Raw genomic sequence first — 15,035 nt, forward strand, 5'->3', positions numbered from 1 at the left:
TTCCAACTGGCACCATTCCTCTAAGGCAGCTAAGGAGAACGAAGTCCTGGAATGCCTGTGTGTGGGCCTTCTGGCCCCTTTGGATAGACTGGGGAGAAGGAAGACCAGTACTTTGTCTGGTCTAATCAAACAGGAAGGGGGGCTGTTGGGGCCCTAATTCTAATACCCTCTTCCAAGATTGGGAGCCAGGTGCCCACACCCCCACCATCAGCTGCAGCTAGGTCCCCAAGCCCTAGAGGGGCAGAATAGGATTCCAAGGCAGGGACATTGTTACATATCCAGCCATTCAGAGGTGGGGTGATTGTTCCTCGGAACACAGAAGCCCATGGCCTGATGGGGTCAGAGCTCCCCTCCTCATGCCCCGCCAAGCCTTCTTGTCCCAGGAGGAGAAGCAAGCAAGGGCTAGGGAGCGGGACCGTCTCAAAAAGCGTCGAAGACGGGAGGACAGCCTGAAAAGGAGTCTGGAGAGGCAGAGGAATGCAGAGGCCATGAAGCGCCGGCGGGAAGATGAGAAGCAAAGGGAGAAGGAACGTAGGAAAGACCGAGAGGCCAAGAGGAGGCGCAGGGAGAATGTGCAGGAAAGGGAGAAGGAGCAGAAGAAAGACCGTGAAGCCAAGAAGAGGCGGAGGAGGGAGAAGAAAGAAGAGAGGGAGAAAGCACTCTACCAAGATATGGCTGCCCTGACGCAGCTGTGGGAAAGGGGGGAGGATGAGGAGGAGGAGGAAGAGGAAGGAGAGGAGGAGGAGGAGGAGGAGGAGAAAGTGGAGGAAAGGGAAGAAAGAGAAAGGAGAGAGAAAGAACAGACATCTGTGTTCCTGGGAACGCCAGCTTCATTGATCTGGGTGCTTGCCTTGCGGTACTCTTTGTAATTGTCAGGAAAAAAAAAGGTTTATTTTTTGGAAGAGCATCATGGAGGCACAGAGATAGGATGAATAAAAATGCCTTCCACTGTCCGTCTGTCATTTAAAAAAAAAGCTCTAGCCAATTTAGAGCCCAGTTCTTCCCCTCGGCTTTGGTCACAGATCTCTAATGTGTGGGGGCTTTCCCTAGCTCCTGGGGCCCGAGAGGTTGCTCCCTGTAGCACGCAGAACTGTGCCCCTGGCAGAGCTGTATTCTTACTAACTTATGCCGGGGGGATGTAGGCACCGAGAGGTTTGGAACTTTGCTCAGGCCTGGAATCCTTCTCCTGTCTCAGAGATCCCAAAGGGTAGATTGGTATAGATGTGGAAGGGACCGGGCAGGCCCACAAGTCCCCACCCTCATTTTACAGGTGAGGGAAGCACTTGCCTGAAGTCACATGGGTAACTAATGACAAGCAGGACTGGAGGCCTGGTGCTGGGCCAGGCTGCCTTCCCAACTCCCACTTCTCAGGTTTCCCTTTCTCAAGGCCAGGCTGGTTTCCCATCATGGCCTTCCCACCCAGAGCTCCCTGTTATGCTGCTGCCTGGGCAGGAGGGCGTACGGGGGTGTGATCGGGGGCGCCCCATCCCTTGCTCTCGGATATTGTCCCATCTTTGGCAGCTGCCAGGACACAACCCAGCTGGTGGCCCAGGCTGGCTGCAGGTGAGGTCTCTGGCTCTGGATTTCTCCAGTCATCCTAATGAACTTCTCTCTGACTGTAGGGCACAGGGAGCAGCCAGGTACCCCAAAGCAAATATGCAGAACTCCTGGCTATCATCGAAGAACTAGGCAAAGAGATCAGACCCACGTATGCAGGGAGCAAAAGCGCCATGGAGAGGCTAAAGCGAGGTACGTGTTGGGTGGGCTTTGGGCACAGCCCCAGAGGGTGGGGCTTATTTGAGGGCATTTAGAATATCAAATATACAGGCCAGAAGGAATATAAGACCAGAGCCCCACAGCTGGAGGGAAACTCAGACCAATCCCCTTTCTTTAGAGATGAGGAAACTGAGGCACAGGCAGATGAAGTGATTGCGCAGGGTCACGTGGGTGATAGAGCTGGGATTAAAATACGGGTCCTCTTGTTTTCAGCTTCGAAAACGGAATTCATCACTGGCCATGGGCTGCATGGAGCAGCCATGGAAGGGAAGACCCGTTCTCCATTAACCAGTGAGAATCCTAGTATCATAGTGCTAGAACTGGAAAGGATCTTAGAAGGGGAGGCAATCTGACCCAGTGAATAGAGTACCAGCCTTGGATTTGAGAAGACCCAGGCCTGAATCCTGCCTGCGACACGGATTAGCTGTATGACCTTGGGCAAGTTATTTCACCTGACTCAGCCTCAGTTGCCTCATCTGTAAAATGGGAATAATGATGGCACCTATCTCTCAGGGTTGTTGTGAGGACCAGATGAGGTCATATTTGTAAAGGGCTGTTTGTTTCTGTTGGGGCAGCTAGGTGGCATAGTAGATAGAGTGCCAGGCCTGGAGTCAGGAAGATTTGAGTTCAAATCCTGCCTCAGAGACTTCCTACCTGTGTGACCCTGGGCGAGTCACTGAACCCTGTTGGCCTCAGTTTCCTCATCTGTTAAAATGAGCTGGAGAAGGAAATGGCAAACCACTCCAGTATCTCTGCCAAGAAAACCTCAAATGGGGTCACAAGTCAGACACAACTGAAAAACAACAGTAAGTAGGATCAGATGAGATCATATTTGTAAGACTTAGCAGACCTTAAAAAACTGTTGAAATGGGAGATATTATTAGTCTAGCTTCAGTTCCAAGTGTGGAGGCCCCTTCTGCCATCACAGATTGGCACCTGCTCTTAAAATGATTCGATGGATGAGGCAAAGAAAGGGCCAGTGATTTGCCTGAGGTTACACGGGCAGTCAGCAGAAGAGCTGGGATTTGGATTCCAGTTTGGCTCCCAGTGGTCCCTCAGTGAAGTGGCAGGATGATTCGGAGGCTGCCTCTCAGTCTCACTGCTGCCTTGGGCACATGGGGCCGTGCAGTGCCAAGCTTAACGCTTTCTCCCCAGCAAAATGCCCTGCGTAAGGGGAATTTTTAGGTCTCTCTGGAGTCCATCTGGTTTTTGCCATGGAAGCTTAGCCCCAGCTTGCCTGTGGTTCATTTAGTTGACATTGGTCCCAGCCCTGGAGCAGAAAGTGCCAAATAAAACAGACCTCCCCTTGGAAACAAAGCCCTCATCTTGGCGAGGTGAGTGACCTCTTCTCAGTGGGCAGGCTGGCTTCCTGCAAGGACGCCATTCACCTGAAGTGGACACAGCTTTCTCTCCCAAGGGACCATGTTCCTGGGCAGCGTGCAGGAAGGGCTGGGACTGAGGGGTTCCAAAGTGGGCATTTCCTGCTGGGCTTCCTTTAGCAGAGAGTGCCAGAAAGGATGAGCCCAAGTGTGGGATATGGGGCCAGGGAACCTTTTGGGATTGTTTCTCCTCCAAGAGGATTAAATGAAAGGAAAGCATGACTAAAGTGAAAATGACTGGGTGATTGCAGAGGTGACGTAAGTAGGTTGCTACTTCATGTACCCAAAAAGAAGGAAAATTTTTTTTTTCTAATTTAAAAGGTGGCAGTTCAGAGGAGCAAAACCTAGGGCTTGGGGGCAGGGGTAGGATTGGGGGTATAGACTTTAAACAAGCTAACCCTCACGGAAGGACCTAGGCCAGGCTTGGGGAACCCGTGGCCTCAAGGCCACAGTAGCCTAGACCAAAGAGGATATCTGGGCTTAAGACTGTTATTAGGAACCTTAGAGAGGGCTCTGGTCGTCTCCCTTCTGCCCACCCTACATTTTACAGATGGGCAAACTGAGGCCCCAACATGGCAGGTAAGACCTCTGTGGTCCCTTCCAACCCTTGAGATCCTCAGATGGTCCAGGGGCTTAGTGAACACAGAAGGCCTGGCAGCCCATATGCTGTAAGGAAGGTGTGTGAGGCTGTACCCACCATGCATTACTCAGTGACTTCCACTCCCCTAGACAGGTAGCAGGGGACCCAGAGACACACTTTTAAGTTTAACCTGTGTGATCGATGTTTTTTCCCTCACTTTCTTAAGTCTAGACAATCTAGAAGACAAGAAATGAAGCTTGGGTTTGTAGCATTGGCAGAGTTTTGAAGGGCTGATGCTCACATTGAAAATTCAGCAGTCGACTACTGAGAGCCGGTGTGAGCTGGCTCCAGCAAGCCCGGGGGATCAGTCTGAGCGTAGTTCACCATCTGTGCCATTGGGCTGGATGCAGAGACTACTGAGCTTGCTGCTCAGTCTCTTCTGGCTGAGTCGTCTATTAGCAGATCTTGGGAGAATACGACTATAATGAAAGTAATTGGCACTGACACAGTTTTACAGATATCTCATTTGATTCTCACAACAACCTTGGGAGGCAGGGGTTGTTAGCATCCTCATTTTACAGATGAGGAAACTGAGGCAGACAGGTTAAGTGACTTTCCCCGAGTCACACAGCCAGTAAGTCAGGTGGGATTTGAACTCAGGTTTTCCTGGGCTCCCAGACTCTATCCATGGAGCCCTCTTACTGCCTTTTTATAAATGAAGCTAAATGGGTCATGGAGAACAGTGCTGGGGGAGGGGGGTGATGATTGAAAAGGACCAAGTCAAATGGAAACAAAAGATGAGAGGAGTCAGGTCCTCTTGTCATTCCAAGTGCACAAAAAGAGAACATGCCTCCTATGGCGGCCTCTTCTTCCTCCTCCCCTTGGAAACCTTATTGGCGTGTGCAGGTGACCTTGGCTGGTGAAGGCTGCGTTAGTGGAAGAGGGTGGCCAGACCTGCCTGCCCAATCTGGAAGAGGCTTCTCATCAGAATGCTGATCCTGGGGGAGGGGGAGGAATTCTTTTGGACGTAGCAGCTCAAAAGAGTCATCTGCATCAGTGGAGGGAACAGGCCTACTGACAGATCCTGGAGCCTTGAAATAAAGTACAGTTAGGCTAGGTGGCCCAGTGGATAGAGCACTGGACCTGGAGTCAGGAAGACCTGAGTAATCCTGTACTTCCTAGCTGTGTGACCCTGGCCAGTCACTTAACTTCTGTCTGCCTCAGTTTCCTCGTCTGTAAAATGGCGATGATAACATCCCCTACCTCCCAGGGTGGCCGTGAAGCTCAGATGAGATACTCATAGAGTGTTTTACAAACCTTAAGGTGCTATGAAAATGCTAGCTGTTATTATTTGCAAAAAGTTGCCATCATTGGGGGTGGAGGAAAGCAGTATATTAGGATCACAGGTTTATCAAGCTAAAGCTGAAAGTGACCTTCGAGACCCCTCATTTTACACATGAGACAGCTGAGGCCCAGAGAGGCTGATGACTTACCCAGCAAAGATGATCCATTGATTTAGAGCTGGAAGGGCCCTTCAAGGCCGGGAGAGACCCCCAAGACTCGTTCAAGGACAGAGTCATCACTGTCAGAAGCAAGACTGGAACCTGGATCTTCTGATTTCAGAGCCAGGGTTCTTTTTCCTGGGCCATGCTGGGTCCTTAATGATGCAGTAACTCATTCAAATGCTGAGGGGGCTGCCACCTTGGGAGAGCCTGCCAGGAGAGTTACAAAACGACTTCTCTCCTGGCGCTGGCATTTTCCCCACCAAAGCCCTCCATACAGGGGGGGCTCATTGGAATGGGGGGCTGGGAACAACCTGGACTGGCAGGGTGGATCCTCTGCAGGTTCTCCAAACGGGGGCACACTTAGATGATATGGACTGGGGAAGGACCGTGCCCTCTCTGAGGGGTGGCTTAAGGAACTTTGGAGAAGCTTGGTAGCAGAAAGTCCAGGGGATCACAGATCTTGAGCTGGGAGGGCCTCGGAGGCCAGTAGCCCAGCCCCCTCATCTTTCAGGAGGTAGCTAAGTGGTGCAGTGGAGAAGACCTGAGTTTGAATTCTGCCTCTGACACTTCCTAGCTGTATGACCCTGGGCAAGTCATTGAACCTGTCTGCCTGTTCCCTCATTTGTAAAATGCAGGTAATAATGGCACTTAACTCACAGTGTTGTGATGACCAAATGAGATAATCCTTGTAAAATGATTTGCAAAATCATTTTAAAATGCCGGGTAAATACTTATTTTTTTTCTTTTGAAGCTTTTTAAAAATAATTAACAAATCTTCCTCCCCTCCCCCCCATTGAAGAAAAGAAAGATAAAACCTTGTAACAAATCAACATAATCAAATAAAAGAAATTCCTGCATTGGCCATGTCCACAAATGTTATGTTTCATTCTGGATCTTGAATCCGTCACCTCAGGAGATGGGTTGGTTATTAATACAGATGAGGAAACTGAGGCCAGGGCATTTTAAATGACCAGCCCAGCTAGCCCAAGGTCACTGTTAATCACTTAATTTTTTTAATTAAAAAAAAAATAAGCACAGGAATTAGTGAAACCCACAAGAGGGGTTGCCATGTGTGGAAGTAACAGGTAGGCCCACAGCAGTAAAATCATGGCTCTGCTGAATTGTCTTTGGTCAGTGAACTGTGCCCCCTTGGGTTCTCCATAGCTTAAAGAATGAGGAATTAGAACAGAACAGTAGATGTGGTGGAAGGAATGGGGAGGCCCAGGAGGTTAGGCCACTTTTCAGCTAGTAAATGGCAGTGTTAGGATTTGAACTCAGAGCCTCTGGTCCCAAATCCAGCCCACTTTGTACCCCTCCATCAGAACACGCTTCTTACCTGGATGGTGAGGAATGGGCAGAAGATACCTCAGGCCAAGGAGAACCTCCAGGCTCTAGCTACTTCCCTACCCCTCCCTAGGGCAGGCTAAGCAGAAGAGGATTGATAACCACCTGCTTGGGCGCACTGAGGCACAGACTTCTGGATGGGCCAGCTGACCCCTTTGGTTTCTTGCAAGGACTGGGGTTCAAGGCAGGGCCTTCACATTCTCTCCTGGTACCGATTTGGCTCGAGCAGCCGTCACATGAATTCTCTTACTTCCTTTTCCAGGCATCATTCATGCTCGAGGATTGGTCCGGGAATGCCTGGCAGAGACTGAGCGAAATGCAAGATCCTAGCCTCTCACTTCACTTCCAAAGTTTTCCATTTCTTTGTGAAGAAGAAAGAATTACACTTATTCCTCTGGTGACTTTCAAAACATTCATATGAATCCCTTCTTTTGAATGGTCTAAAAGTTTGGGTTCTTTCTCGTTTTCTTCCTCCCATCCCCACCACAGTCTGTAAGAATAGAAGAAAAGGCCATTTTGCAGTTAAGAGTTGCATTTTAAGTAGTTAGGAACAAGCTAGGTCACTTTTTTTTTTAAGCATTGAGTCCAGAAAATGCATGTAGAAAGTTCTGCTTATGTTACTGCCAACTGTAGTTCACTGCCCTGCTAACCTGCCCCGATCTTTGATTCGCTTCCTCTGATTACACTTAAAGCCACCCAGGTTGTCATTCTTTTGCACCTTTTCCAGAATCTCCAATAACTCTTAAGGATTTTTTCATGAGTCAATGCCAGCTGCATGTTCTCTTTGGCAGTTGGGTGTCTCCCAGTTAGGGTGATGTGATATAGAGACCCTCTTTAAAAGATAACATGGGTTTTTTTGGTTTGTTTTTGGTGTGTGAGCATTTGCATGATTGTTCGTGCTTTGGAGTCAATTTAAAATGCATGAGTTTATAAATACAGAGGACTGAGCAGTCTACTAAAAAATTAAGAACCCAGATAGTTACTTCTCAGACAACGACTGTAGATTTCAAGTCTTGAGTTTGCCATAGAATGATTAAAAAAAAATCTGGATAAATGACTAAAACTGTTACGTGCATCTTTGTATGTATTTATTACTTGATGTAATAAAGCTTATTTTCATTAACAATTTGTATCAAAATATACGTGTTTGCTTTCACTTTGGAGATGTTGGATAAAATGACAAATTGCCGGGTAGCAGGGCCAAAGTCAAGGAGTCAGAGCTCATTCAAACTAGGGACACTGAGGGATGTGCTGATTAATGTAGCTTCAAAAGCCTTTTGGGCAGAGGTGGAAACAGACAACAGGCTTATAGTGAAAGAATGATCTGAATGTTGATTTGCATCAGTTAAAAATGAGAGATGGGGTCAGGTTGGCAGGAAGGAGAGGAGGGGAAGATGCAGCCTCTCCTGACTTTATTACGTTGATTCCCCAAATACAAGTAGGACGGGACCTCGGGAGTGGGCTTTCTCAGCTCCTTTCTACAGGGATGGGGAGGGGGTCACATATACTGAAAAGCTTGGGCAGGGACAGAATGGAGAAGCAGCTCTAATAACCCTCACTGAAAGGTGGCAAGTTTTGAAAATTTCACTGTTTTGTTTTGACACACGGTACGAACCCAGCAAACTCAAGCTAATTCTGAAAAGTTAAAACAGCCTAAGAGCCGTGCCAGCCAATGGTATGTCAGCCTGGTACTTTGGGAGCTTACCATTAGACTGGTCATAAATCAGTACCCACGATGCCCAACGTTTTTGATGCACCCTGGATTTTCAGGTCTGGGAAGGGACGTGGCAGGAATGTTTAGTTCAGCTCGTCCCCAAGTCTTGTGCAGTTCACAGTGTCCGTTTCTGGGGTTGGTGTCTAGCATTTCTTTTCCCCCCTGCCTTACTTTACACAAGTATTTCCGCATTCTTCCTATCTGTTGTTCCTTACAGCACTATAATATTCTCTCATACTCAGATACCATGATTTGTCTGGTCATTCTCCCATTGTGAGGCACATTTTGATTCCAACTTTTTGCTGTTACAGATAGCGCTGCCGTAGGGGGCAGCTAGGTGGCGCAGTGGATAGAGCACCGGCCCTGAAGTCAGGAGGACCTGAGTTCAAATCCAGCCTCAGACCAGACACTTGACACTATCTGTGTGACCCTGGGCAAGTCACTTAACCCCAACTGCCTAACAAAAACAAAAAAACAAATAGGGCTGCCGTGAATATTTTTGTACACATGGTTTTTATCTGGCGTCAGGAGCTTCCTTGGGAGTATACATTCAGTAGTGAGACTACCGGGTTACAAGGTGGTAGGAACAATTTTGTAAATATTTCTTGCATAATTCCAAATTGTTTTTCAAAATGGTTGGACCAAATCACAGCCCCACCCATTGTGAATTGTTGTGCCTTGTTTCCCACACCCTGCCAACAGTAAATTTTTCCTTCTTTTACCATCTTTGATGATTTAGGTATAAGGTGATGAAGTGGTGAGTCTTTAAAAAAAATTAAATTTAGCTGTTACAGGAAGAAATCAATTATGGTATGAACTCTGGAAGTTATAATAAGTAATTATTCAAAATATTATTTTGACCCTAACCCCAAAAAAGACAGGGAACATTTCCATATACAAGGCAGAACAGAGAGGACAGATTGAGTGACACATGACTCTTATAAATTGTTGAATTGAATTGAGTTTGGTTACAGACCTAAACTTAACATCCAGCATGTGACTCATCTCAGCGAGGGGAGCTGCTTGGTCTGCTGATTAAAGTAACAGATTCAATAAAACAAACCTTTGTGTTATGATTGTCCCGCAGATGTCATTCTCTGGACAAAAAGATTCTCTTCTTCTCCGTCTCCCTTTGGGCACTAATCACAAGCGTGTGCTAACAGGCCAAGCCCCTAACCTTGCCTAAAGCGTAAGTATGAGGTGAGTGCCTCTCTTACTGGATAATCCATGTGGAGGGAGAAGAAACAGATGCAGAGCATGGCTGTGAGCACATAGGTCCCAGGGCCATAATTTCATGAGTGTGGACTGAGCAGGCAGCTATACCCCTTTGGGAATCAGAGAAGGTACTTGGCAAGGTGGGACAGTTTTCCATCCTGCTTGTCCTTCATCAGCTAAGAGAGTAAGTAAATGGGCAAGCGACACATGAGTTCTCCAAATCTCTCCTTATCTCTCCTCCACCTCCTTCTCATAACTTGGCAGAGAGGTGACTGGGGACTCCTCCCCATCATCAACATGCAGACCCTGTGCCCCGGCTCAGAACAAATGGGGCTTGGGAGCGTTTCCACAAACGTTTAGTGGAAGCCACAAGGAGGGTGCTGGCAGTGGAGGCAGCCATCATGCCTCATGGTCAAGCGTTGCCCCTGCCCCCCACCCCTGGCGGCATCACTCCTCCCTTGGCAATGGGGCCTCCGGCCTCGACTCCTTTAACATTAACTCCTTTAACAGTCTCTTCTTCTCCAGGGTTTCCTTTGCTTTTTTTTTCCTTTCTCTCTTCTTTTTCTCTGCCTCCTTTTTGACTTTGTGAATGTGACTGTCTTCTCCTCTGTAGAAGAGATCCACTTTCCCTTGCAGAATCTCTCTTGCCAGCTTGCGATTTTGATCAACTGATCTTGTCTGATGGCACTGGGAAAACATAACAGCATTTTGTTAAGCAGTTGTGGTATAGCCCCAGAGACAAGGGTCCTTACACTTCATTGAGCCTGAGCTCATCTTACAAATGGAGAGACTAAGGCCCAGAAAGGAAGCTGGCTTCCCCAGCAGTCTACACTGAGATGGGGCCAGAACAGGCACAGGAGCCTGGAGCTCTTGTCGGCCCGTCACAGAATCTGGTGAACTTCTTAACTCAACTGGTTGAGTCAGTTTAGGGGCTGAGATTAGCTGGGGCCTTGGGCTCCCCATCTGCCCTCCTAACAGATCCAGTCATTTGGAGAGTTTGGCCTGACCGAGCACACAAATGCAGGTGTGAAAGACTGAGTCAAACAAAGGGCCTCCCCATCCGCCATGAATCAGCTCTGGGCAGTCGCTGCTTGCTGGGCAGCAGCCAAGCACAAGGGATGTGGGCTGAGTTTAATGGTGAAGGGCCTCTGTTGTTCGGGGCTCACTTGTCTTACTTAGCAGCCCCTTACATGGAATGTGCTGCAGCGCCCTCTAGTGGCAGATGGCATGGAACACCCCGCTTGGAGCACAGCCCTTAGGCCAAGGAACGGATGCCTGCAGGGCCAGTCCAATCCATCAAAAGCGGGCTTCAGGGCACAGACATTCAGACAGCTTCTCCACATCTCCCACAAGAACAGGAAGACAGCCTTGCCTCATCTGACAGGATTACAAGCCACTTTTTAAGGTATAGTTCTGGCCAAGCAGGTGCTAGGGCAGGGGAGGGTTCCCTTACCTTGACCACAATGCCAGACGGGATGTGCTTCAGCACCACACAATTGTTGGTCTTGTTGGTGGCCTGGCCGCCAGGACCGTGGCCCTTCACAAACTGCTCTTCCAAGTCGGTTTCGTTCAGAGGAAGGAGGCCGTGGGAAACTGTCTTGCCCGCCACCTGGGGCCCAAAAGCTCCTGCCCTGGGGAATAAAAATGAAGGCTTCTTCCACAGCCAGAGCCTCCATAGCCCTGCACTGAAGCTGCCCAGTGAGACTGGAAGGTGAGTGAAGCCCAAAGTGTTCATAAAAGAGTCTGCAAGAGAAAAGAAAGGAGTGGGACATCCGGCTTGCAAAAGACAAACGCACACCCCACTACAGAAACCTCAGGCTCACAGTAATGGGGATACTCAGCTTATAAACAGATGACATTTCTCTTTTCTTAAATTAAAAAATTAAATGCTTTATTAGAAATTCAACAATAGCAGCCACCAGTGTTTACATAGGACTTTTAAAGTGTTCAAAAACACCTTGCATAGGCTATCTCATTTCACCTTCACAACAGTGTGAACTAGGGGCTGGTATTTCCATTCTATAGATAAGGAAATTTCGGTTGAAGTGATTGAGGCAGGATTTGAACTCAGTTTTTCCTGACTTCAAGTCCAGTGAGATAGCCACTCTACTACCAAGCATATACACAATCAACATGAACTTGCTTAATAAGGATATTTACATTTAAAAAAAATTTTCTTTTTGAAATCTGTTGTTTTTACTTCACCTTCATTTCCAAATATTTCTTTTCCCTCACCAGAGGTCACTGTAACAAAGAACAGAGAAGAGAGAAAAGGGGGGAGGGGAGCAGTTCAACCAAAGCAATAATCAGATGAGTTCTGACAATAAGCATACCCACTGTTCTACCCCCAGGAGATGGGGCCAGTAAACGTCTGAGGCCAGGTGGACTTCCTCCCAGACCACCTAGGCTTCCTAACTCCAAGTCTTTATACCAGACCATCTGGCTTCCCTTTTTGTATTCAACAAAGAAGCACCAGTTCCTTCTGAGGATGATGGGATAAGTAACAGTGGGGCTTGATCAGAGACGTCAAGGGGCGTTAAGGCTGCCTACCTTCTCAGAACTTTCCCAGCCTGTTCTTAACCTGTAAAGCTGCCTGCTGCAGAAGATGAAAAACTGGGATGAGGATTTCCTTAGCATGGAACCAAAAGCACTCCTGCCGGGACTCAGATTAGATGGGGAACTTGGTGGGCGCAGGGTCTGTGCTGCAGGCTACACTTGTAACCACAGCGCCTCCACAGAAGGAACTTAATGCTTATCGGACTGGAGAGTCAACTCTGAAACGTCAAAGAAACGAAGCACTGGAATGTAAAAAATAAGAATGCAACTTTTTACCTCAGATACACAAATGTCCCGAGTACTATGTGTGCTCCTTAAGCATGGGACTGAAACCTTGGTGGGCTGCGCAAGCCAGAACACTGCCCTGCTCCAGATGGAGCGACTCTGGTTTACTCTGTAGCTAACATCTTTGTCAATGGCTGACAATCACCTAACCATTACTTTTTAATCCTGCTGGCATACTGTCAGGGGTATTAACTTAAATCAACACATATTTACTAAGCAGCCACTATGTGCAAAACCCTAAGCTAGACTTCCTCTACTCGCACAGAGTCCACACTTCTAAGAAAAGATACAACCTGTGCATGCCCTCATAGAACTTACAGTCTATTTGGGGATACATACACATGTAATTAGGTTTCTATTTATACACACACATTCATATAGAAACACAATATAATACATTATTTTTAAAATAATAAGTTTTATTTCTATCTGGGGAAGGGAACTCACAGAGGCCCATATGTCCCTATTTTCCTGCTTGCAGCCATCACTGAGGAACACAACTGCTGTAGAGAAAGAGGCCTACTTTTCTTGGTACTACCAACTGCTAACCAACAATCACTGATTGGTAGCTAGACCTAAGATCCCTGGGAATGGCAGCGTTCCCCAGACCAATGGTCTGCTTGTAAGTGGCATTATAAGTGGCCTTAGAGATGGCATTAAAGAAGCATTTGCTTTGCCCTCGGTACCCTAAAGACCATCGGGCCTTTTTCATCTGACTCTGCTTCATTAGAAGGTGAACTCCTAAAGGCGAGCAGCTGTCTTGCTTTTCTATGTTTTTTTTCATTTTGATGAGGCAATTGGGGTTAAGTGACTTGCCCAGGGTCACACAGCTAGTAAGTATCAAGTATCTGAGGCTGGATTTGAACTCAGGTCCTCCTGACTCCAAGGCCAGAGCTCTATCCACTGCACCACCTAGCTGCCCCATTGCCTTTCTATTTCTCAATACTTCTTCACTCTTTCATTCATTCATCTTTCCTATTTATATTACCTTTATTTCCAAATATACCCCACCCCACTTAACCATCCTTTGTAATGAAAAATTTAAGAAGGGGAAAAACCAGTTCACCAAGTGGGACAGTATTTGCCATGTTCTACACTCAGTCTCTCTGCCTCCCTCCATTAGACTGTAAGCTGCTTGAGGGCAAGGACTGACTGCCTTAGCTCTTTTTGTATCCCCAGTGCTTAGCACGTGCCTGGTACACAGTAGGTGCTTAATGAATGGTTACTGATTGATAGTCTCCACCTTTACCGAGAAGGGAGGCAGGTGCAGTTTCTCATTTCTTATCTGGAGACAAACTTGGTTATTATAATTACAGAATTCAGGGTGGTGGTTGTTCTTACATTTACAACAATAAATGATTTAAATGGCAGTTAGAATGGCAGAAACTAGGAATAGACCCAAATCTCACACCATATACCAAAATAAAGTCAAAATAGGTTCATGACTTAGATATAAAGGCTGATACCATAAGTAAACTGGGAGAACAAGGAATAGTTTACCTATCAGATCTATGGAGAACAGAAGAATTCATGACCAAACAGGAGATAGAGAACATTATGAAAAGCAAAATGGATAATTTTGATTACATTAAATTGAAAAGTTTTTGCACAAACAAAGCCAATGCAACTAAGATTAGAAGGAAGGTAGAAAATTGGGAAAGAATTTTTACAACCAGTCTCTCTGATAAAGGCCTCATTTCTAAAATATATAGAGAATTAAGACAAATTTATAAGAACACAAGCCATTCCCCAATTGATAAATGGTCAAAGGACATGAACAGACAGTTCTCAGATGAAGAAATTAAAGCCATCTATAGTCATATGAAAAAATGCTCTAAATTGTTATTGATTAGAGAAATGCAAATCAAAACAACTCTGAGGTACCACATCACACCTATCAGATTGGCCAACATGACAAAACAGGAAAATGATAAATGTTGGAGAAGATGTGGGAAAATTGGAACACTAATACATTGTTGGTGGAGTTTGAAATGATCCAACCATTTTGGAGAACAATTTGGAACTATGCCCAAAGGGCTACAAAAATGTGCATACCCTTTGATCCAGCAATAGCACTTCTAGGGCTATATCCCAAAGAGATCAAACAAATGGGAAAAGGACCCACATGTACAAAAATATTCATAGCAGCTCTTTTTGTGGTGGCAAAGAATTGGAAATTGAGAGGATGCCCATCAATTGGGGAATGGCTGAGCAAGTTGTGGTATATGAATGTAATGGAATACTATTGTGCTATAAGAAATGATGAACAGGCTGACTTCAGAAAAACCTGGAAAGACTTGTATGGTCTGATGCTGAGTGAAGTGAGCAGAACCAAGAGGACTTTGTACACAATAACAGCCACGTTATGCAATGACTAAGATTGTTAAACTGAACCCTTCTCAGCATTACAAGGATCTAAGACATCTCTAGAGGCCTCGGGATGGAAAATGCTGTCCACATCCAAAGAAAAAACTATGGAAGTTGAATCGCTCTCACTTATTTTTACCTTCTGTTGAGTTTTGTTTCATCTTTCTGATGATTCCTCCTATTGGTTTTAATTTTTACTTGCAACTTCACTAATGTGAAAATGTTTAATGGGTATGTAAATGTAAAGCCTATATCAGATTGTGCGCCTTCTTGGGGAGGGTGGGGGGGGAGGAAGGGGGAGAAAAATTTTCAAC

The 15,035-nt window shown here is 46.6% G+C and overlaps 2 protein-coding genes across 5 annotated transcripts in view; one reads left to right on the forward strand and one right to left on the reverse strand.

Moving 5' to 3' along the window:
- CDK2AP1 (cyclin dependent kinase 2 associated protein 1) overlaps positions 1-7,710 on the forward strand; it is a 25,536-nt gene extending 17,826 nt beyond the window's left edge. For 2 of the 4 annotated variants that reach the window (XM_020970240.2, XM_020970239.2), the window contains exons 3-5: positions 1,623-1,749; positions 1,990-2,067; positions 6,847-7,710. In XM_020970240.2, the coding sequence (XP_020825899.1) occupies positions 1,623-1,749; positions 1,990-2,067; positions 6,847-6,914 (273 nt within the window). In that variant the 3' untranslated portion in view covers positions 6,915-7,710. The remainder of the gene's footprint in view (positions 1-1,622; positions 1,750-1,989; positions 2,068-6,846) is intronic. The other 2 variants (XM_078154266.1, XM_020970241.2) reach the window with 1 other exon arrangement.
- Positions 7,651-15,035, reverse strand: part of MTRFR (mitochondrial translation release factor in rescue) — a 28,248-nt gene continuing 20,863 nt past the window's right edge. Inside the window, exons 2-3 of the mRNA XM_020970137.2 lie at positions 10,967-11,256; positions 7,651-10,200 (exon numbers count right to left, since the gene is read on the reverse strand). Of these exons, the coding sequence (XP_020825796.1) occupies positions 9,961-10,200; positions 10,967-11,248 (522 nt within the window). The 5' untranslated portion in view covers positions 11,249-11,256 and the 3' untranslated portion in view covers positions 7,651-9,960. The remainder of the gene's footprint in view (positions 10,201-10,966; positions 11,257-15,035) is intronic.

This window comes from Phascolarctos cinereus, unplaced genomic scaffold (genome assembly GCF_003287225.1).
Source record: "Phascolarctos cinereus isolate Bilbo 61053 unplaced genomic scaffold, phaCin_HiC Scaffold_4;HRSCAF=312, whole genome shotgun sequence".
Classification (NCBI taxonomy): domain Eukaryota; kingdom Metazoa; phylum Chordata; class Mammalia; order Diprotodontia; family Phascolarctidae; genus Phascolarctos; species Phascolarctos cinereus.